At 34.0% G+C, this 25,078-nt stretch overlaps 3 protein-coding genes across 5 annotated transcripts; 1 reads left to right on the top strand and 2 right to left on the bottom strand.

The window, feature by feature from the left end:
- Positions 1–33: 33 nt before the first annotated feature.
- Positions 34–5,814, bottom strand: LOC113062321 (shugoshin 1). 2 transcript variants are annotated; one of them, XM_026232087.1, is made up of 9 exons: positions 5,387–5,814; positions 4,814–5,013; positions 4,552–4,607; positions 4,122–4,183; positions 3,171–4,028; positions 2,973–3,101; positions 852–1,016; positions 422–521; positions 34–308 (listed from the first exon to the last, which is right to left on the bottom strand). In XM_026232087.1, the coding sequence occupies exons 1-9, from the start codon at positions 5,532–5,534 to the stop codon at positions 173–175; spliced, it is 1,854 nt and encodes a 617-aa protein (XP_026087872.1). In that variant the 5' UTR covers positions 5,535–5,814; the 3' UTR covers positions 34–172. The 2 variants fall into 2 exon arrangements, with proteins under 2 accessions (XP_026087872.1, XP_026087871.1); XM_026232086.1 differs by having other exon boundaries at positions 422–587; positions 5,387–5,813.
- Positions 5,815–16,153: 10,339 nt separating this feature from the next.
- LOC113061985 (uncharacterized protein P19A11.02c-like) lies at positions 16,154–17,892 on the top strand. Its single transcript, XM_026231483.1, has 2 exons — positions 16,154–16,327; positions 17,129–17,892. The coding sequence occupies exons 1-2, from the start codon at positions 16,271–16,273 to the stop codon at positions 17,573–17,575; spliced, it is 504 nt and encodes a 167-aa protein (XP_026087268.1). The 5' UTR covers positions 16,154–16,270; the 3' UTR covers positions 17,576–17,892.
- A 1,572-nt stretch (positions 17,893–19,464) lies between these two features.
- Positions 19,465–25,053, bottom strand: LOC113062320 (annexin A2-like). Of its 2 annotated transcripts, none has more exons than XM_026232084.1 (13): positions 24,744–25,053; positions 23,976–24,024; positions 23,693–23,795; positions 23,491–23,579; positions 23,071–23,184; positions 22,799–22,889; positions 22,065–22,144; positions 21,871–21,909; positions 21,415–21,505; positions 20,913–21,020; positions 20,763–20,818; positions 19,769–19,876; positions 19,465–19,648 (listed from the first exon to the last, which is right to left on the bottom strand). In XM_026232084.1, exons 2-13 carry the CDS (start codon positions 24,015–24,017, stop codon positions 19,592–19,594), a joined length of 978 nt encoding a protein of 325 aa, XP_026087869.1. In that variant the 5' UTR covers positions 24,018–24,024; positions 24,744–25,053; the 3' UTR covers positions 19,465–19,591. The 2 variants fall into 2 exon arrangements, with proteins under 2 accessions (XP_026087869.1, XP_026087868.1); XM_026232083.1 differs by having other exon boundaries at positions 19,465–19,651; positions 24,744–25,050.
- Positions 25,054–25,078: the final 25 nt, after the last annotated feature.

Genomic DNA, 25,078 nt, shown 5'->3' with positions numbered 1-25,078 from the left:
TGCTCCTAGTTGTAAATGAAAAAAAAAACCTTCTGACTGTTAAAAGGCAAACTTTATTAATATTTACAATTAATGAGATTTAAAATCACTTATGTAACGGTTAAAAATAATACAAAGGTTCACGCTGGGCAGAAATCATGCTACAAAAGCCTAATAAGGTCACATCAGTTATTCAGCGACATCCCACAAAAGACTCATTATATAATTCCATCTTTTTAAGTGAACTTCGGCGGGAAGTGGGTTTCTGTTTGAAGATGGGGGAACGTAGGAAACGAGTGTCTGTAAATTTGTCTCCACGTCGAAGTTTCCTAGAAAATAAACAGTGTATGGAAACAAAGATAATGCCATAAGCTTGAAAAACATAATATCAGAAAGAAGAATACCAGGCTCTTCAAACTATTTAAAGTTTCAAAGAACTTACGTGTTGATGGAGGGCTCCTTGTAGTTGACCGTACTCGTACAGCGGCGCTTACGAGAGGAGCTTTGAGGGCTGTTTTGAGCAGACATGGGCTTCTGATAGGCTGCGGGGGAGAGATTTGTCACATCACTCAAACCCAAGCCGAAAAAGGAGCGAACAACCAGCCCACCTGCAAAAACACAAGTGCATGTGTGTGACATTCATTTTCCTTCTACCACTCCTGGAAAAAGGAACCTCAAGAAATGTGACCCCAAGAAATGTGACGCTGGTGGAGTGAATACACATATGATACACACACATGCAGTGAGAAACGAGATTGATACAAGAGCTCCTCCAGCACATTTCGGTGGTAATGTGCCCAGATCAACAGATGTAACCAATCTAAAGTCAAATAGAAAGACAAGCAACAAGAACAAAGTGTAAAGGATTTTACCTTTTCTTCTGCCTCTATTCACCAAAGCCATTTCATTTTCCTGGTTGGGTGAGTTACTAAAGCGCTTTGGAAATTCAAATATTGGGCAGTCAACCATCATAAGCTCTGCCTCTCCACCAGGAGTAATCGGGATCAGAGACTCCACTGAAACAGCAGAAGGTGGCGCTGTGGGAATACATTAGCATTGTTAAAACATAGTTTTAGTAGATTTAATAAAGATACATTTAAGACTTTATAAGAACAAGTAAAGAAAATTTTTTTTTTGAAAGGGTGTTTATAAAGATAAATGTAAGACAAAATAAAGAGAATTTAGGGAATACCTTGAATGGACTACAATCGGTCAATATTAGGGATGCAATGATTCACTTGACTCATGATTCGATTTTCTTACAACTTTTTTAACCAAATGAGATTGAAGACATAATCCAGTAAATGAAAAGGTGTTGTTTAATTAGGCTATTGGTGCTATATAAAACATCTGAACGAAACAGCAGACGAGTTGAAAGATGAAGATTAACTTATAAACAACAATGATACAGTGTTTCTTGGGTTACTGCTGTAAACAAACCAGAACTGTGCTTATAAACACTACTTTAATATGCATTGTTCAGAGGCAAGATGAAAAGAAAATACCACGTAAACATTTCTAAAGAAAGATAGTCAGTTCCCCTCAAAGAAACATTCATATAAACTCCTACTCCAATTGTATAGCGATTTGTTTGGCATCTCAACCGATTTTAAATCGTCACTTATTTTAATTGATTTTTAACCGGCTCGCGGTTAATCGTTACATCCCTAGCCAATATGGTATCTAAATGTAAAAATATTGTATAAGAAATGCTTCAACATTTGAAAATGCAATTTCCAACAGATCTCTCTTTCATTCATTTTGCAAAAAACTTTTACTCTGCCTTCTGATTATACTGAAATATTTTTTCTTCATCAGTATTTTTGGAACAATAGGAATAGGAATTCAATTGTCTACAGATTTTAAAATAGAGTTAGGGATGAAACGATTAACCGCCAGTTAAGAATCCATTCAAATATGTGACGATTCAAATGTTCTAAATTCTAAATTTTGTATTTTCATCTTGCCTTTGTATAATGCATATTAAAGTTCATTAAGTGCAGGGTTGCTTTGCTCACAGCAGAAACCAAGTAAAAGGCTTTAAGTGCCACCTGCTGGCAGAGAATGAATCTGCATTTCATTTAGCTCTGCCTGTTTCATGCAGATATTTTTATATGCATATTCTGACAAAACTGAAGCCAAACCATTCTGTTTTTGCTTCAAATTTCAAAATTAAAATAAAAAATTGCATGCATAAATACTGAGGAATATTAGAGGTGGGCATAGATTATTTTTTTTAATCTAGATTAATCTCAATCTTGAAATTAATCTAGATTAATCTAGATTAAAATGGCTCATTCGAATTCTGCCGACGGCATTCAGAATATGTGTGTTACCCAAATAAAACTGACAAACAGTAAGTCTTTGAGAAGGGGTTTATCAAGCTAGGTGGTGCATTAGAAATGTACATCTCCTGTTTCCAAAATGCATCACAAACTGCTTGAAAAAACTGTAAACTAATTCCACATTGCACAAGGTGCAAACAACCATACGTCTGTTTCACACATACTCCGTCTGCAGTATGCAATATGCATTGCATATTTTTTTTACACATCCATGTTAACCAGTTGCGTTCCAGGAGCATTGTGTCTGCAGCAGTGCAGCGATCGGTTACATACCGAGTAGCGAACTGCAAATGCTTCCTGTGTGAAAGCACATCGAGTCCGTGCTGCACCACATATGTGATGCACACGGACTGCATACGCACTGCAGATGAAGTATGTGTGAAACAGGCATGAGCAGGGCCGTAGCTGGGGTCAGCGGGGACCCGGTAAAGGTTGTACCAGTGGGCCCTGTTTGAAATGTTTTTATTTGTATGTTCGTTCATTTTTATTTATTTGTGCTATTTACACAATGTTTAAGTTTTTTTTCAAGTTTTAACGGCGATATTTTTATTTATCGGCCGATAAGAGTCTCGCGTAAACGCCGATAACGGCCCACCACTAATATATATATATATATATACACACACACATGTTTCCGCACAAAGTTACCTAGGCAGATCTCTTTGCTTGGGTCTGATTGGCAAGGATTTTCAGGAGGAACACAAACTGGTGAAGATGGGAGCAGAAGACCATTGCTGAGGTGCAGGTCAATTTCCTTAGTTTCAGGCATATTTTTTTCTGTAGAATATTAAATGGATTAAAAATGTAATATTTTCAACTATTTAAAAAAAATCTTTGTATACTTACCTCTATGCTGTATTTCAACATCGTCCTGCTTTTGGGAAGTATTTTCTTTTCCTCTGTTTTCTCTGGCCGATTGTACAGACCGCCTTTTAGAGCGAGCCCGTCTGGGTGCTGGACTACGAGCTCTTTTGGATCTCCTCTTTGGTACATAAGGGGAATCATCTGCATCCTGTTCATTTTCTGAAAGGCTGTTGTTGGTCTCCATCTCAACAGGACTGGGCAATACCTTGTCCTCTTTATCCGGAGCATCAGGTGATTGTTTCTCCACAACTTTGGTTCCTGCCCTGAAAGGCGTTAGATGGACGGCCTCTTCACAGTCAAAATCAAAGGTGTCATTGCCACCCAATGAGGAGTTAAGGCGATCAGCAGGTGGAAGTGCCACTCTTGCATGACTCTGACATCGGTCCCTGCTCTTGGAGCGAGCACGGGGTTTGGGGTTTTCCCATGGTTTCTTCAATGGGGCTCGGTCTGGTTTGCGCCCCCGCTCTGGTTTGGGGCGGGGAGCGGCTTGGGTAGGTTTCTTCTTTGGTTGTCTAGTAGTCCGCTGGGGGGGCTCAGGCGTCGAGTGCTGAACAGCTGGGAGATCAGAAATCTCTAGGTTCAACTCACAGTTCGGCCCTGTTTTTTGACCAGTTGACTCCTCTTCATTGCACACCTCCTCCAATGGTGTGTTTAGCCCCACCTCTTGTCTGTTATCAATAGTCTCTTCTCTTCTCACATCCATCATGTCACATTTCTTGACAGTGCCAGAGTCAAAACGTGAGCTTTGTCGCCTCTCAATCTCAGAGTGTCTCTTTCGCCTTGTTCCTACTGTGGGGGGCAATGAAACCAGTCTGTCACTGCGGCAACCCGAAGCAGCCTCTGCAAACAAAGCAGTAAAGAATAATAGTAAAAACATATAGACTGTTTATAGTATTCAGCATTTAAGGGTGATAACTACATACTGTCCAGTACCTGCAGTAAAAGGCGGTTCTGCTGAGTGATGATCATGGATAGTCTCAACCACAAGTACTGGTCTGAGCCACAAATGACATTAACAATATTATCATCAGTATTCATAACTAATTTTCAACAGATAGTAAGAAATGTTCCTTGAACAACATATTAGACTGACTCTGAAGACTGGAGTAATGGCTTCTCAGAATACAGCTTCACCATCACATGAATAAATTACAATTTATAATATATTAGAATACAAAATTACAGAATAAGATTATTTTAAACTGTACTAAAATTTCACACAATATTGCTGTTTTTTTATCAATAAATCAAGGCTTGGTGAGCATAACAGATTTCTTTTAAAAACATTAAACAAATGTTACTGACCCCAAATGTTATAGTAATTTTTATTAAAAGCTTTAGAGCTACAGATTCGCTTGCTCACTTGGGACTGATGGGCTGCAGTGAACTTGGTGGGCTTGTCTCAACAGGAGAAGAAACCTACAAAAACGAGCATGAAAATGAAAACAACTGAGCCTTGAATACATTGAATAACTATACACACTTTATACACATCAGTCTATATGCCCATTCAAAGAAAAATCTGTACATGGATGAAAAATCCCACCCTGCATTTCTTCATCCCATGTCTCAATCCATGAAAACTTTACATATCAGCACAATGACACCTTGTGTACACCTCTCACCTGGGCACTTTCAGCAGCTCCCCGATCCTTAATCGTCCTCTTCAGCATCAGCAAGTGAAAGATGAGTGCTTGCCTTTCTTTCTTGAGCTGAAGGATGATCCCCTGCGCTTGCCGTACCTTCTCTCTCTCTGTCTGCAGGGCAACTGCAAGAGCTTTGTTATTTACCTGGACGCTCTTCAGCACAAATGGCTTCACTGTAGCTGTGGAAGGATGGAAAAATGAAACAATGTTGAGATTTACAGTACCTTCATTCTCTTCCAAACCTGTATGACCTTCTGTGCAACACAAAAGGAGATGTTAAGGTTAATGGAAATCAAAAATGTTATTAAAATGAATGGGGACTGAGGCTGTCAGTCCTTATGATTCCAATTTGTCTGTCACAGAAGCAAACCAGTCATATTGGTTTGGAACAACGCGAGGGTGCGTAAATGTCACTATTTACTACTAACGGTATCATTAAAGACAAACGGGAAGTTATAAACACAAAGACAAATAAAAATGTTAAAGACACAACTATAGCAATATATGGGCCACTGGAATGCGACGCAAAGCCAGACTCTCGTTTAATCGTACCTGTGTTTTTGTTGTTCAGCTTTGACAGGCCGCGGCTGGCAGCTAAAGCGTTGGAGAGACGTTTGTTTCTCTTTTCCTTCATTTTGTCCTTGATGTCGTCCAGACTCTGCTGGAAGGACTTCTTCTGCACCACCCGTTCCCGAACCATGACTGGGATGCGCAGTATCAGTCACACATCCACAACGTCCAGTGTAAAGTCTATCAGCTGATTAAGGGTTAACGTTTTTCTCCATACTACGCCGAGCTTCACCAAAACACAGCGTACGTCTTACCTACTTATTTACAACTATCATAAGATGAACCAGCAGCTATTTCAGGTCAGACAAGGGGTATGTGGTGTATTTTGTGTGAGTTGCTTCTCTGGCGTATCTTCCGTCGGGAACGTTGATGTTCGAAATCATGCGCTGCGAATTCTGATTGGAGGAACAAACGAAGATTTACGTCACTTCCGCGAGTAGTTCAGACAACATCCTGTAAATTTCATCGGCAGGCAGTCGACTTCTTAAAATTGCACATCTACAATTTTAACACTCGAAATGAATAATTTGCTCAACTGATAAAACTTTATTTATAAATGTATGGAAATAATAGATTAGAAAGGAAATTGGAAATTTTTAATTATGAGTGGAAAATACAATGTAGGCTACACAAACAAAAAATCAAAACAAAATCATACTGTTTAAAACTAAACAAATATTATGAGACTGAAAATGAATGAGCGGACAAACAAACAAATAAATAGATAAACAAAACAAAAATAAAAAACGAATGTATGGAATACTTGAAAACTTTTCTTTGAAAATTTAGTTAATTGTTTTCTGTTTATGTCTGAATACTTTTTATGTATATGCAAATGTTCTCGTTCTACATAAAAGTCTACTTTCTACTGTTCTAAATAAAGTCTACTTCTTAATAAGTTATATGGATATGCAAAAATATGCTATTAGTGTATTTATTTATGTAAATTTTTTAAATATAACATTTATATATAGGCCTGAGGGAAGCAGCACATTTTATCTCCTTAATTATACTCCTTTATTTATTTGTAATTATTTATATATAAATTGAACAAGTTAAGATTTGTAAAATGTTGTTCATTTAATATTCTGAATTAACATTTCTCATGGCTTTGTAAGTGAATAAGAAGAGTCTCATGATCATTAGTTCCTCGTTCAATTATTTACAAACATGTGACTTGCCAATAAATACACTTACAGTATGGAAAGGCTGAACTGCTGTCAAACTTCCTTGCTAAACAAATTATAATTTATCCATAATGAGAAGTACTTGACCCCTTTTCAGACATCACACCAACATGCTTTAGTCTCTGACACTGTGATACAACAAATTGAAACAATTATTTACTCCTCATTTGTTGTATCGTAACCTGAACCCTTTCCCTCTAATCTAAATAGAAAATTTATGGAAGTGAATCTGCAAAAACAGCTTCTGCAATTCTACAGTATCACATGACCATCCACATGTACACAACCTTCTGAATGATTTGCAAAAAAAAAAAAAAATATTTGTTCAGATCCAAACAGTATATGTTTCAATGACACACCCCATAGCAGTGTGACGACATGAATGTTTAATGAGAATTTGAAATTGCGTTTGTTTATATGCAAACCTTTTTGCTAGTTGCAAAACATTTCCTCAAATTGGGGATTCATTTAGAATAATAACTGTAAGAATAAAAAGTATTCCAGAAGGGAACATTTAATTGTGAGGATGATTTGTGAACAAATTCTTTGTCAGTGCAACAGATCAGCACTAAAAACAAAACAACAACAACAAAAAACTTTTACATCAGAGCATGGGTTGTAAAACCTGAGGAAAAAGTAGTTACGTAGACAGTAAAAACAGGCAAATATCCATAAACACAATGACTAACTATATTAGACACTCAGAAACAACATGCTGGAAAAGGGGAGGGTTTTCTGCAAATCAATAATAAAAGCATTAAATTGTCTCCCACTGTGCAATGAATGAGAACTAATGAAGGAGGATCAGGGACCAACAAAAGCTTCTGAACAGGGGCGTAGATTACGTGGGGGACGTGTCCCCCCACTTTTAATATCATGGAAATTCGTCCCCCGCACTTATCAGTCAAATGTGTTCGCATAGAGGTCTTCAGAAGCTGGAGTGAATAAATAAAGATTTAAACTCAAAGAGACAGAATAGTCTGCGCATGTCCTGATATTTTATTTGGACCCAGAAGGCGAGATGAACTTCACATAGCGCTAAACACTCGTGCAGTGTGTGTTTCTCTTTAAAACTATTTAGAATAACTGTTTTCTATTTGAATATATTTCAAAATGTAATTTATTGAGATTTTAAAGCTTGCTAAATAAAAATATAAATTTCTATAATTTCTTTTCCAATTTTTTTTTTAATGATATACTGTATAATGTTGCAAAGGCTTTTTATTTAACATAAATGCTGAACTTTGGATCCTTCTAATCATCAAAGAATGCTGAAAATGTTTTACTCATGTTTAAAATATTGATAATCAGCAAATCAGCATATTAGAAAGATTTGATTTCTTAAGGATGTGACACTAAAGTCTGGAGGAGTGATGCTGAAAATTCACCTTTGATCACAGGAATAAATAACATTTTAAAATATATTCAAATAGAAAATAGTTATTTTTAATAGTAAAAATATTTCACAATATTACTGCTTTTGCTGTACTTTGGATCAAATAAATGCAGGCTTGGTGAGCAGAAGAGACTTCTTTAAAAACATAAAAAAATCTTACTGTTCAAAAACTGTTGACTGGTAGGCTATATAGATTACAGAAATGTTATATTGTAATGTTTTATATTATATTGTAATGTTTAATACACACATTCTGGTTTAATTAACATTTGTTAACATGATTTAACAATGAACAATAATTTTACAGCATTAGTCTTAGTTAATGATCAACAGTTATTAATAGATTTTTAAAATTAAATTACATTATATTTGTTAACATTAGTTAATGCACTGAACAGACATGAACAAAGAATATCTCTAGTTTTATTAACTAATGTTGAAAAAGATCAGTGTTAGTTTATGTCAGTTTACATTAGCTAATAATTAATGTTAACAAATGAGACTTTAATGTGTTTCCTTTCTTTTTTTTTTTCTTTTTTTTTTTTTTTTAAATGAGTCTATTCAGGACATTTCCTGTAAGCAGAAAGGAACATTTTCATTCAAATCTGCAACATCTAATTTTGCAGTTCACTTTCATTTTCTTTCCAAAGGCACAATGAAGTGATTCTTCAAGTCTAACACAGAGTCATTCAAGGTTGTCATACTATTGCTTAACATGGCAGTTTTTTTTATGTTTCCAATAAGCTGAAAAAATAAAGGAGAGAAAGCATGACAGAAATTTTGTCATCCTGTTAATTATTTCAAATGAAAATTTTATCATTAAAAATGTTCCTCAAATAATGCTTTACCTGCGTGAACTCATTAACTTCAACAACTATTAATCATTCTTCAGTTATTTTTTTTTAGCTAGTAGTCAGGGAATGTTTTTCTGTGGTCTAATGTATATTTAACTATATATAGAGAGAGATCTTGATCTTGTCACTTCATTACATAGCTGTACAAACTCCTCTTTGTCAAATGCCAAATTTGTAAAAAAAAATAATAATATGTATATATATATATATATATATATATATATATATATATATATATATATATATATATATATATATATATATATATATATATATATATATATATATATATATATATATAAGGAAGGAAGGAAGAGGACTCTGTGTGCATTTGTTTTGTGAACTAGGGTAACACTGGAAATTGAAAGTTGTTTTTGCTGGGTTGTGTTTGTAATAAAATCCCATTAGAAGTGATACAATATCACAAATCGCAAAAGTTGAAAATAAAAATGAATAGGATTATACTTAATGCACCACAGGTGGTCTGTCAAAGCAATCTTGTATAGCCCTACAAAAAAACAAAAACAAATAAACAAACAACAACAAAAATAAACAAGATTATGTGCGGTACACTTGTACGATTCATGATTCATTTCATGTCTCGTTAAATGCAAATACTTCAACTTTGCAAATTAACTTTGCAACTGATAAGGTAGCTATGCAGGAACCAGACCTCTCAGGACATTTCCTGCAAGCAAAAAAGGGGACATTTTCATTTTAAATTCATTGGTCGGATGCCAATATGTTTGTCACGAACATGTTTGTAAAACTGCATCCAAACATTAAAGCATAAAACATGTTGGAAACAAATATATATTAAAAATCAGCAACATCTAATATTGCAGTTCACTTTATTTTTTCTTTCCAAAGATGATTTTTCATCTTATGAGAAATGTTTTTAACACACCTCAGTTTAATGTTCTTCTAAGTCTAACACAAAGTGATAATAATGTTTGAGCATTCCAGTCATACCACTGCTACTGTTTGTGTCCTACTTTCATACAGTACCACTTTCACTGATTTGGACTAGCTTTATCAATATATATATATAAATATATATATATATATATATATATATATATATATATATATATATATATATATATATATATATATATATATAATCTGAATGTTTGTTAGTAGAATTAACAGCTCAACATCATTTAAACAAGATATATCTACCTGAGAAACAAAACTGCTTAAGATTTGATGATTAAATTAAGACCTGTTCTTTTTTTTTTCTTTAATGTTTGTTAAAATAAGAATTTTACAATGGGAAAAAATCAACTATATTCACTGCCAAGAACATACACTTTTAAAAATGGTTCCATAAAGAACCTGTAACATCTGAAGAACTTTTCTGTTTCACAAAATGTTCTTTGTTGGACGAAAGAAGGTTCTTCAGATTATAAAAATGTAAGGAAAAGATGGTTCTTTAAAAAAAAACATTTGACTGAATGGTTCCTTGTGGAACCAAAATGGTTCTTTTGTGGCATCACTTGAAGAACCTTTTCGAAGAGTGTTATTTTTATCGATTTTTCTTTATTCAGATAAAAGGATGTTTGTATATTTGCACTGGAAAACAAGACTGTTTTTGGTAACACTTTCTATGAAACATATAAGGGTATTCTTAAGGTATTATAATGAATATATAATGCATTATAACAAACCTTATAATATGTTGCATCATCTCATTAATAATCACAACATAAAATATAACACATTTGTGGTTATAGCATTTAAGAGTATGATTATTTATAACACACAATGAATACAATATTAAATCCACTTTTGATATGAATTGTGTCATATCTTGACATTGTTTATAGTTGAGTGTTTCCTGTGAGGTTAATGTTAATTTTACCGTGAGCTAGATTAAGCTCAGTTGGGATTCCTTCAAATTAAAAAATACAATATATGCAAAGTTACAGTCAGAATGTCTGTTGGGGAACCATCAAAATAAAGTGTTAGTATAGATATCTAGCAGAGGTACTTCTAACACTCCGTTGACTGATAGATGACATGTAGTTGCTTAGTTATTCATCAGCAGTTGTCTAAAGGGTTCCATCAAAATAACCATACTGATATTAAAATAAAAATAGTTCAAAGCATATATAAACACATTATTCTGATCTGATATCTGAACATATGGCTGTTTGAGATTTATTTATTTATTATTATTAGCATTAGTATTACTTAAGTGGTCTTTGTCTGCTTTAATAAAGTGAGTTACTTTACTTAAAGCAGACAGAGACCACTAATAAATAAAGCCATTTGGATGATTTCATGAAGACTTAGTATTTGTCAATTAACAGTAAAAACGCTTAAAATGTACTAAGTTATTGTGAAGATCCTAATCAATGGCAGGACATGAGACTTATAAAACATTACAACTATGGGAAATAGAATTAATTGTAACTTACATGGATGCAACTTGTTCAATTGTGTGTGAAAATAAATAATCATACACTTAAAAGCTATAACCACAAATAAGTCGGTATTATAAAACATTACAACTGTTCTCATGATTTTTTATGAGATGATACAACATATTTAATTTTTTAAATAATGCAATATTTATTCATTATAATGCCTTATGAATACACTTAAAATGTACTATAAATAAGGGCTTTATAGAAATTGATACTGATTTTTTTTCTTTTCTTTTAGAAACAGAAAGACTGTACAAATATAATTTTGTGTGCAATGAGTGAGAGGCCATCTGATTGGCAGTTTGCCATCCTGTTAGTTGTTGTTATTTACGGGAGAGAGGAGTAGCCAATAAAAGCTTGTTCATAAGGGTTGTTAATCACAAACAAGGTCTAAGAACCCACACGTTAGCACCTGCACCAGGACCTCTTGTCTTTGATCACATCATGTTCAAGATTTTGTTTTTTGCATTGCCCATGGCAGCTCTGCTGTTATTGACACCTGCACAGGTAATTTATTCAATCTTTTGTCTAGATTAAATAAAAGTGCATTTATATTAAGGACATTGATCTAAGATCCACATAAATAATGAGTGTAACTGATTTTAAAATCAAACAGTTTACTATTAATGAAAATGTATGTCAAACGGTGCTTTTTAAATTAAATGAGTAGAGGTTATTTTAAATATTGGCAATTAAGTTCTTTGTGTGGCTTTAAAAATACTTAATTTGATAATAGTTTAGCAAACACAAAATTAGACAACATTATATTATTTTATATGCATAAAAAATATATTTTTTTTAAGCATTGAAGTGAAAAAAAGCCTGCTGTCATATTCAAAGTCTATGATTTGAATATTTGATATTCAAGATAACATAAAGAGGAGGGGATGAATGATGTAACACATGGGTGTGTCTGTGTTCACTGACTGTAGCATCTTGCTTCTATAAGCAAAAATATTTATAATGGTAATCATCCCATTATTTCACATTTCAGAGCTCCGCAGAAGACCTATCTTCAACCACTGCAACCACAACAGCATCAGCAGCAATGTCAACAGCAGCAACATCAGAAACAACAACAGCAAAAACAGCAACAGCAACAACAACAGCAGCAACAGCAGCAGCAACAACAGCAACAGCAACAGCAACAGCAACAACAACAAAAACAGCAACAACAACAGCAGCAACATCAGCAACAACAACAACAACAAAAACAGCAACAACAACAGCAGCAACAGCAGCAGCAACAACAACAGCAAAAACAACAACAACAACAGCAGCAACATCAGCAACAACAACAATAGCAGCAGCAACAACAACAGCAGCAGCAGCAACAACAACAACAACAACAGCAAAAACAGTAACAACAACAACAGCAGCAACATCAGCAACAACAGCAACAACAACAGCAGCAACAGCAGCAGCAACAACAACAACAGCAAACACAGCAACAACAACAGCAGCAACAGCAGCAGCAGCAGCAACAACAACAACAACAGCAACAACAGCAGCAACAATGACAGCTAAAACAGCAACAACAACAGCAGCAACAGCAGCAGCAACAACAACAACAACAACGGCAGCAAAAACAGCAACAGCAACAGCAGCAGCAACAACAACAACAACAGCAAAAACAACAACAACAGCATCAACAGCAGCAGCAACAACAACAACAGCAGCAACATCAGCAACAACATCAGCAACAACAACAACAACAGCAGCAAAAACATCAGCAACAACAACAACCGCAGCAGCAACAACAACAACAACAACAGCAACAACAACAAAAGCAATAACCACAATCTCAACTAGTAGTAAGACAACCAAAAATCAGGTTCCCAAACTTAGTGCTTCATTCGGTCTACTGTTTCTGCCAGTGACCTTGTACCTGTGGTGGCAATGAGCAGCTGCCAATCTCTGGTGGTCTGGAAATATGATGAGTAACTATCTGAAATCAAGAGCCACTACAATCAGGAAGAATCATTCAGCTTGTTCATGTTCCAACAGCAACAACAACAACAGCAGCAACAGCAGCAGCAACAACAGCAAAAACAGCAACAGCAACAGCAGCAACAGCAACAACAGCAAAAACAGCAACAACAACAGCAGCAACATCAGCAACAACAACAACAACAGCAAAAACAGCAACAACAACAACAACAGCAAAAACAGCAACAACAACAGCAGCAACATCAGCAACAACAACAACAGCAAAAACTGCAACAACAACAACAGCAGCAGCAACAACAACAACAGAAGCAGCAACAACAGCAACAACAACAGCAGCAACAACAGCAAAAATAGTAACAACAACAACAGCAGCAACATCAGCAACAACAGCAAAACAGCAACAAAAACAGCAGCAACAGCAGCAGCAGCAACAACAACAGCAAAAACAGCAACAACAACAGCAGCAACAGCAGCAGCAGCAACAACAACAACAACAACAGCAAACACAGCAACAACAACAGCAGCAACAGCAGCAGCAGCAACAACAGCAGCAACAACAACAGCAAAAACAGCAACAACAACAGCAGCAACAGCAGCAGCAGCAAGAACAACAACAACAACGGCAGCAAAAACAGCAACAGCAGCAGCAACAACAACAACAACAGCAAAAACAGCAACAACAAAAGCATCAACAGCAGCAGCAACAACTACAACAGCAGCAGCAACATCAGCAACAACGACAACAGCAGCAAAAACATCAGCAACAACAACAACCGCAGCAGCAACAACAACAAAAGCAATAACCACAATCTCAACTAATAGTAAGACAACCAAAAATCAGGTTCCCAAACTTAGTGCTTCATTCGGTCTACTGTTTCTGCCAGTGACCTTGTACCTGTGGTAGCAATGAGCAGCTGCCAATCTCTGGTGGTCTGGAAATATGATGAGTAACTATCTGAAATCAAGAGCCACTACAATCAGGAGGAATCATTCAGCTTGTTCATTTCCACTCTTATATATGTATGATAAAAAAGGTCTTTTCTTTCTTTTATTTTTAACTATGTTTTCACATAAACAATAAAATGAATAAATAGTTCTTGAAATTCAGATTCATATATATATTTCTGAATTTCAAGAACTATTTTTTCATTTTATTGTTAACATAACTTATAACTTATTTCAATAAATACTTAAACAACTGTATGCAAACTCTTTTCACTTACACATAGATTTATTTTGATTTGATTTTAAATGGTGCTGGGTTCATTCTCAAATCTTCTGCTAACTGGAGTTAGCAGACGTTAATGACTTGAGTCATATGCTGTAAATCTATTTGTCTCACAAATTGATAAAAACTGTAAGCTTACGAAACAGACATTTTCATGAAAGATGTATTATCTACATAATAGTTCAACTTCCTTGTGGTGAAGGTCAGCATGATCACAGTACAGATTGGTTGGCAACGGTAGAATTACATGACATGCTTCAAAAGAACAACAGGAGAATTTAATGATACAGCAATTGTTTTTTATGCACAGTAACTATACTATGGGATTCCAAAGTGGACAGATTTACAGCACAAATGTAATGTTTTATTAAAAGCATTTGTTAAGGAACTTATTAATAAACTGAATGTCTTGGATTTGTGTTCATTGTGTTTGTTTTACTTGATGATCCAGAAAGTCAGTTTTCAAGATGTTGAAATATATTTGTTTCCTGTTTTGCATTTCATATCAAAAAAAAGGAAAAGATAAAATTAAAAAATTAAAAGAAAAAAAGAAAATATAACATATAATGAACTCTAGCCATAAAATGGCTATACACAAAATGTATGAAATAAATTATCAGCATATATTTCATACATTGACAGGTTCAATAGTAAACATTAATAATGTGTTAAAAGATTTGGTTACATTTTATTTGAATGGTCCACTTTAGACATTCTTACGCAGCTACATCAACAAACTCTCAAAATAAAGTATTAAGCAAAGATTGATTAACATGGATCGAATGCCATCTATCTGTCTGTCTGTCTGTCTATCAATATATATCAGACTTTACATGTGAAATAAATAAACAATTATGAATTTCACATTAGCATGAAATTTGATTACCATTTTAAGCAATTACTGACAAAAACCTAATATGGTGTTTGTATAACAAAATATACATAATAAAGCAAATTTAAAAATGTTCTATGTTCAGAAGCCCTTCAGATACAAGAGTGTACAGAAGCCTGTTGAGGAGCATTCATACACATTAACTTTTATTATAATAGACAAGTCACTCTTCAGATCAATGTGACCTACATTGGCAACAGAGGAAACAATGAGTAAAAAACTGTGAAGAAGAAAAGCAGAAGCTACTTTAAATCAACTGAACAGCATGTGATGCCAAGTAATATAAGTTTATACAAGTCAGTCAAACTTTCCATGTGAGCTTTGAGTTTAATTGATGCATTGATTATACAAGTGGATATCTTTATTGAGAGTATTATAGGATCCAGAGGTCACATGATCCAGAGGAACAAGGAAGCAAAAGGATATTTCCAAGAAATATTATTACACCCTTATATCTGCTCGTTGTTATGAGGTATAACTGGAAAATAGGGAGGAAAAAAAAATGGGTTAAATAATGAGAAAATTGGGAGACCACACTCAATAATCTCCTAACACAGTGAATCTAAATAAAAAGATGATATGTTACCATGCGATATGAGAGGCGAATAAGACAATCGTTTGATTTAGGTTTACAGGAAAAGGTTAACCAGTAGAAATCCATAATTAGTAACATCTTAAAATCAATAAAATCTGGACACACTCCAGAACAAAGACAACCTTCATCCTAGACCAGGGATTGGCTGTTCAGCCTGAGTTTTCACGAATCCACACCTGTGTACGACCATGAGAACATGACATAATTACAGAACCTTATATAAGAGCGGAGGAGGGACACAGCCTCATTGTGCGCACCTGTCGGCTTGCTCATAGTTTGAAGCAAATTTCATTCTCTGTGGTATCATTTCTGATTACAGTTTTCTCTCCATCATGAAGTGGACGATCATAAGATTCTGCATGTTGGCTCTGCTGGCCTCCCAGGCTCAGGTAAATACATACACATCCATCAATAACTTGTAACTTATTTTATATTCACACTCCACACAATGCTGATGTCTTACAATATTATCATAAGCTATTGAAATATGTCCGGGCAGGTAGTTTTGAACAGGCTAAGAAAGAGGTCAGATTCCGATAAGCTCTTTTCAAAGCTAAATGATAATGCAAATATTGAACGTTTTGGGATATAACAATTACAAAATTACAAAATGTAATATACAGAATAATACTTTTTTGTGGTTTCCCAGTATATATATATATATATATATATATATATATATATATATATATATATATATATATATATATATATATATATATATATATATATAAATAATATCTATAAATATATATATAAGTCTAAACATCTTAGAAAAAAAGTATTTTCAGATAATCTAACTTGAATTATTTGTATTTCTTGTTTTAAAGAAAAAATAACAAAACATAGTGAGATTTATGATTGAAACAATGGCTTTAAGTTGATGAAGTAATAAAAAGACTTCTGTTCTGCTTCTTCTGGATAATTTTTCAAATATATTCAGATGTTTTTACTGGATCAATTATAATAAAAATAATAATAAAATAAAATAAGGAAATGATTTCCCAAGTTATATTTACAACAATTATACTACAATAGTGAGAACAATAATAGGGAAGGGGAAGTTTCACACCAATGAAATCTGAGAAACGAACTCTTCATTGTGTTTCATTTTTAACATCTAATATTGGCAGTGGTTAATAGCTTTTAACCGTTTAATTTAATTAAGCTTTTTAATTGTTTCCTAAAAGAGTAACGTGACAACGACTGTGACAATCGACTTGGCAACAGCTCATAATACTTCAGTTGCATGGACAAATTCAACAACTGTCAAGATTTCAACTACAACTCAACCACCTGTTCCAACAACCAATCTTACTTTACCCACAATAACGAGCAAGAATACTCCAGGTTCAACTCAAGCCAATGGGACGACTTTGCAGCAAAATGTGACAACTGCATCAGGTCAGCCAAACACAACGTCTCCATCTCCAAAGTCCACCATGAGTCAAACACCTGGTTTTTCAAGCAGAAATACAGATTCGACCACATTCACAAATTCCTCAACTACAGTGAATGCCACTATGACAACAGTAGGACAGACCACAATTGGGACAACTAAGTCATCCAGCGACTCACTGACAGTTACCATCATCAACTATATTCTGCCCGTCCTGCTGTACAAGATGTTGAATTGAGCATTATTTGATTCAGTCCTGGATTAAATCTAATTTGGAATGTTTTGTAAAGTACTGTAGAATAATAGAATATAAGTAATATATAAAAGTACAGACTATATGTATCTAGTGAGCATGTAACTGACTATTACATTTACAGTAGCATAAGCCAAAACTGAACATCAGATAATAATATTATTGATTGAATGTTTGTTATGATTGCACACACCTGCTTGATGCATCACAAATGAGGACTTCCTCAAAAAGCACGTAAGATTTCAAATGAAAAATGCATAATTTAAAATAATGTCTGAAATAAAGAAGAAGAAAAAATGATCTGTTGATTGTATGCGTGTCTTTCATAGCTAAGACTAGTGTTGATTTTCATTTTAATGTGATGGTAATGTATTTACTGTTTAGTAACTGGGCCTTTTCTGCTAAAATAGTACAAATCAATCATTTCCTTTTCCTCAGTTTATGATCTTATGGCATACTGGAAAATCAAATGAGTCAAGCAACAATCTAGAAGATAAGAATGACAAATAACACGGTAAACGGTCTTAAAGGTATACTGCACCCCAAAGTAAAATTCTTACCCCCGTGTCGTTCAAAACCTGTAAAAGCCTGTAAAAAGCCTGTAAAAAAACCTGTAAAAGTCTGTCTTCGGAACACAATTTAAGATATTTTGGATGAAAACCAGGAGGCTTGTGACTGTCCCATAGACTGCCAAGTAAGTTACACTGTCAACGTCCAGAAAAGTATGAAAAGCACCGTCAGAATAGTCCATCTCCCATCAGCGGTTCAACCGTAACATAATGAAGCGACAAGAATACCTTTTGTGCACCAAGAAAACAAAAATAACTTTATTCAACAATTTGTCTCCTCTGTGTCTCTCCACATCACTGTAGCACAATTTTGGAGAATATCTGCTGAATACAAGCAGCGTACGCTCTTCTGAATCACCTGCAACAGAAGGATGTTTTCTTTCAGATCAAAATGTAAAAACGTATCCTTGTGGGGCAGCTGACACAGAAGATTGTAGGTTGCCTCTTAAATAAAAGCATTCATTACTTTCAAAAAAATTAATAAAAATAAGCAGCAAAACTGTTTCCAATATTGATGTTAAATCAGCATATTAGAATGATTTCTGAAGCATTATGTGACACTGAAGACTGGAGTTATGATGCTGAAAATTCAGCTTTGATCAAATAAATTATATTTTAAAGTATATTAAAACAGAAAACCATTATTTTAAATTGCAATAATTTCACAATATTACTGTTTTTGTTTTCTCTATTTCTGATTAAAAAAATAAATAAATAAAAAATACAGCCATAATGAGCTGAAGAGAGATCTGTAAAAAACATCACAAATCTGACTGGCAGTATATATATATATATATATATATATATATATATATATATATATATATATATATATATATATATATATATATATATATATATATATATATATATATATATATATATATATATATATATATATATATATATATATATATATATATATATATATATATATAATTCCCCTCAAACAAAAGTGAAAATTGTAAAAATAAAAATGAAAGAGTGCTGTTTTGAATCAAGCCCTATTACCACAGTTTGTTCTGCTTAATCTTAAAAACACTTATGGGCAATAATATAAAAAAATAATCCAGAGATTTAAGGTGAGAGCTTTGAAAGACCATTTCTGCCACATAAAAAAGGCATGCTTAAGTCAATCAATATAATGATATAGAAGTAAAAATTTTGACATAAAAAGTCATGAAAATATGAGAAAAAAGTCATAACTGACAATACAAGTTGAAAATTGTATTTAAAAAGTTCAAAATTGTGTTATTAAAACTCTATTGCCTTCCACAGGGATTTGTAAAGAACAGTGCTACAATTCTCAGTAACATTTTATTTATTTATTTATTCAGACCCAAAGTTTTTTTTATTAAAATGAATGGAATGTGCTTTCACTGTGTGCACGTAAATGTAAAAATGCTTATTTGCATCAGATACAGCACTTCTTCTAATCTTCTGCACGACATATAGCCAACAAACCCTGCTGGAGTTCACCTTTGAACTGCTTCTATTGAGAAAACAAGAAAAACCAAACAAAAACATTATTTAGCTGGAATTAACAATGATAGTAAAGACTGGTTTAAAGATATGTGTGTGTGTGTGTGTGTGTGTGTGTGTGAAGGACCTGTAAGGCCGTGTACAGAGAAGTCCCCGTTGACTGAAGGTATGCCACTCTAACTCTCAGTAGATCCTCCTCACTGTGAGCCACCATCACACCCTGGACCACCGGTGCCTTCAGAGTACAGGACACAGTATGTCAACACATATTTTTAGGCAAGGCATGGCAAGGCAAGGCAAGGCAAGTTTCACTTCATACACAATGGTAACTTAAAGTGCTTTACATAAAAGAAAGTAAAACAATCATATAAAACAAAAACAAGAAAATTATTTAAACGTATTTAAAATGAATTTAAGGTTGTGCAATCATTTTGGTTCACATAATATACAGTGCAATTCATGAAATACAGTTCAGACGTAGCGCAGTGCTCATTCAATAAATGCACAGCTAAACAGATGAGTTTTGAGTCTAAATTTAAAAGTGGCCAATGTTTTAGCACATCTGATCTCTTCTGGAAGCTGATTGCAATTGTGGGCAGCATGATAACTAAAAGCAGACTCCCCTTGTTTTGTGTGAACCCTTGGTATTTCTAACTCACTCGATCCTAATGATCTGAGTGGTCTGTTAGGTTTATATTCAGTCCTAAGTCATTGAAATTTTCATTTCAAAGCAAAAAAACAAAAACAAAAAAAAAAGTCTGTGGGCCACTGAGCATTATACAGTGAATAAACAAGCAGTGATCTCAGCATTTGTATAAAGCTGTATATTTGTTTTAAAGAACTTCCCGTTTTGTATTTGCATGCGCTTTGCATGGATTTAGCAAGTTGTATTTTTGTATTTCAGGAAATATTTTTTTTCATTGATACATAGCTGGCAATATTTAGCCCATCATATAGGTGGTTTTAGGTTTTATTTTACTCGTTGGCACCCAAAATGCTGGCAAAAGTTTTAAACTAAATAATTTAGGAATGGCATTTATTAACTTAAAAAAATAAAAATAAAAAAAATAAAAAAAAAACAAACAAACAACAACAAAAAAGAAAAGAAATCCCAAGCTTACTTTCATAGTTTGGATCCGTTGTGCCAAGAATAGATATTGGTTTTGTATACATTGCACTGATGAGAAGAAGAAAGAGATGAATTGCAAATGACATTTACATTTATTGATCACACACACATTAATACATCCTCAAACAAAAAACAGTTTTACCTAGTGTCTTTAAACCCTTTTTGAAGTCTCCAGAGAGGACTCCTTTAAAATGTCCGTCTAAAGTCTCCTTCACTGTCTGGCCTATCTCAAACTCCAGTTCTTCCAGCACTGAAGTAGAAATGTTCACACACATTTGAAATATTTTATTGTTTGTTGCTATACAAGACTTAAATTGTACATATGGTCATGTTTCACAAATTTGCATGAGTCAAATTTGTCAAAAACGTTACACAAGTAATTACTTGTACCAAGGATACAGGAAATAACAGCCTTTCCAAACACTACGTCTGCCAATAATGGCAGATATTAATCAGTAATAATGAAATGTTCTGACACATCTCATGCACAACAACTTCAGTAGAAGTATAAGCTGTCAAATTTGGAAATACCTTAAAATAAAAAATCCCTAGATTTAATTAAATGTTAATTAAACCCACATTTATCTTCTGAAGGCATTTTCCAACAATTTTGTCCCTGAAATAATAGCTAGATCAGAACTCACCAGTTCTAAGATGGTCTGGGTTTCTTGTGGTGAGTAATTTGATCCAAATATCAGCTGCAGGTTTCTTGTTTTTCAGCTCCTCAGACAAAGACTGTAAAACAAAATGAAAATATAGCTACTGATTTCAATCACACAGTTCAGTCAAGTATATGAAATATGCAACTTATCTGAGTGGACTTCTTAGAAAACTTTGAATATCTGTCATCCAATATGGATATCCAAAACAAAGAATATCTGTGATCTAACTGAGCTGAAATCCACAATCTGAATACTATTTAAGAGGTCAGCTAGAGGTCACTGAACAATCACTGGCCGTTGCAGTGCAACAGATCAAACAAAGCAAAGTCAACATAGGTTTTATGGTTAATTCTTTATCAGCTACATTTCTTGATATGACATGAAAGCAGTCCTTTGAGAAAGAGAGACAGAAATCTTTGTGAATATATATGGACTCACTGCTATATCCTGGTCAATAATCCCTGGCCCATTCTCTTTCTGATAAAGGATAGAGAGAAAGAAACAGAGAGATTGAATACGATTACTCGCATAAGAGATACTGACATGGTGGTGACGTATCAACATAATGAAAAAACGTTTTTGATGGTAATTATTAAATAGTGAGATTTAGGACAGGAAGTAACACACGTTACCTTCAACAATGCCACAACGAGCTTTGCAAAATCTCCACTGGTTTCACTTATCAAGTCTTTCTCCAAATCCCGCTTATATTCTGTTAAAGTGACAATGTTGAAACATTTAAACACAGACTGATAGAAAATGTATGCAATTTTCACTGTTATATTAAATTCTTATAGCATATATAACATATGCACTAGCGTTTAAACTTTTGGGGGTCAGTAAGCTTTATTTTTTAAACAAATTAACACTTTTTTTCAAAAAAGGATGCAATAAATTGATTGAAAAATGACAGGAAAGTCTTTTACACTGTTATCTGAAAAGAGAATTTCAAATATTTTTTTTTTTTACTTTGAACTTTTTATTCATAAAAAGAAAAAAAAATTATGAACACACCCCAAACTTTTCCCACAAATGCTAACGTAATTTACAGCATTTTTGTGTTGCTTTACAGTGGAAAATTACCAGTAATCAATAATTATTTTGTGTCATATATGACACAATTTTCTGTCAATATTTAGTGCTCATGTTGATTTACCATCATACCAAAAACCTTTTTTATTTTAATTATTATTATTATTTTTATCATTATGCAATGCTTTAATTTACTAAGAGCAGAGTTAAAAGTGAGATGTTCCAAAAAATAAAATAAAAAATAAATAAAATAAAAACCAAGAGGTTTTTAATAGCATTAATTACATTTAAAGGTTCAACATTGTTACATATTGTAAAATAATTCCTAAAGCACCTTGACTGTATGCAGCCCTGATGTCAGAGAGCTGCTGTGGGGTCCTTGTGCACAAAATCTCCAAAAGAGTTTCTTCATCTGTACCAGCCCCCTGAACACACAAAAAAGGAATACAGTCTGAGTGGATGTCCATCTATAGTTAAATGTATGCTGATAATCTCTCTCTCTCTCTCTCTCTCTCTCTCTCTCTCTCTCTCTCACACACACACACACACACACACACATAACTGCATACTCAAAGACTAGCACTATATTAGGGATTAATGCCAAACCTCCATGGCTTTGCGTAAGCGATGGGCCTCAAACTTCTCTGATATCATCATCAGTCCAAGAATCAGAGACTGCAGATCACCGGAAAGAACCTTCTTCAGACTTGCGTCCAATTCCTGTAGCACACACATACACACAAACACACTTTGTTTTTGTTTTTATCATGATGAGAATTATTCATTGACTTCTATTGATTTTATACTGAGTTAATGATACTTTATATCCTCTAAAACCTAAACCAAACACTTACAAACCGTTCTTTATTTTTAGACGTTAGAACCCTTGTAGGACATTTAGTCACTATATAATGTATTATATCACTTAGTCACTTCTTATAGTATTTGGCTTGTAAAAAACACAACCTGACCCCCACACAGAGACTGACCAGCTTGTGATGATTTGGAGATTTGTTTCTGACTTACTTTTTGTGAGAAATTCTTGTAGGCCTGGGCAAGAGATTGTCTCTGAGCATTACTGCGATTGGTTAGTATTCTCACAATGGTGCTCACATCTTTAACAAAAAGTTATGGCAGTTTGAAATGAAAACAATTAAATATGATAGACTACTAGAAGATTGACTTTTACTACCACAATCATGCCTCATGAGCATTGATATAAGTGTACCTTTCTTCTCCAGTGCAGTGTGAAGGACTGTAGCATCTCTCTCGGGACGGAAATTTGGGAAAGGACGTACAGACCCCAGGGTGCCCCACCACATGGCTGCAGACTGCGGGATGATAAAAATAAAGGCAATATGAAGAGGAGGATGGAGATTGTAGAAGAAAAGAATCCTGATGTAAAAGAAAAATGGTATTGAGAAGATGATTGGAAAAAGAAACAGGAGATTTAGTGACAAACAATGAGTCCTACACAAAAAGTGAAGTAGGTACAGATGCGAACATTTTACCGTAAGTGGAGAAGTTTCCTGTGAGTTAGCTTCTGGCTCCATGTCACCCCTTGTCAATGTGGAAAAGTTATGCACAAAAATGGTGTAAAAACAATTTGGATGCACTTTATTTTACAGTAAGTGTACATACAGTGTATTTATCTAAGAAAGTTCTGGTAACACAAGGTAATTACATGGGGTAGGGTTAGGTTTAGGGGTAGGTTCAGGGTTAGTTCCTAGTTATTTCATAGTTATTGTAATTACTATAACAAGTACATCGTATGTACATGGGGAACAGGACTGTAAAATAAAGTGCTACCAACAAATTTCTCTAGCAAATTCCACAATTGATTTTAAAGAAATGGCAAGTAAAAACGAATTATACATTATATTTTAAGTATAAAAAAACTGAAAAGTATTTTGATGTAAAACATACTCCAATAATCTTTGTTTTATTTAAAACTCATTTCATGAGAAATAATTCTTAAAGTGTATATGGGGAAAAAACCAATAAAGAAAAAAAAAAAACCCACAAAACCTCAGAAAGACCACTGTTCTTCAAAAATATTGTAATTTTTCAAAGAAAAAATGTAAAAAAAAATAATAAACAAAGACATTAACTTCATTTTCACTTAACATAGGGCCTATCTGTTCAAAATTAAAATATGCTTCAAAATATCCTTCTGACAAAAAGAGTAAAGCAAATGAAAATGAAATTAGTTTAAAAAGGTTTACCTAGCTTAAAAAAAAAAGATTACTGAGACAGTGATGATTATTAAGTTGGTTTACCTATACTGAAGACTCAGAATGAGTGTCTGTGAGATGTCAGTTTCAGCTTTTTTTGGTGACTGACTCCTGATCTTCCGTCTCTCAAACTTAATAACGCAAAATGAAAACACAGGTTAAAATCACTGTTGGGAAATAAATAGCTTCCGTACGCCGCTCGTCTGCTGCAAGAAGCACAAAACGTCTCAAACCGAACAAGCTATCAATGCCTTAGATCAGATCAGATCAGATATCTCATGGGTGTAACCTTGAGACTACACACAAGAACTTACAAAAAACTGGAAGACTCAGTTGACCAGATTCCTCCCCAAACAACATTTATGAATTAAAGATGGTTC

The sequence above is a fragment of the Carassius auratus genome, chromosome 44 (assembly GCF_003368295.1).
Source record: "Carassius auratus strain Wakin chromosome 44, ASM336829v1, whole genome shotgun sequence".
Lineage (NCBI taxonomy): Eukaryota > Metazoa > Chordata > Actinopteri > Cypriniformes > Cyprinidae > Carassius > Carassius auratus.
Note: the sequence above shows the minus strand (reverse complement) of the source record. Positions and strands in the feature narration are given on the sequence as shown.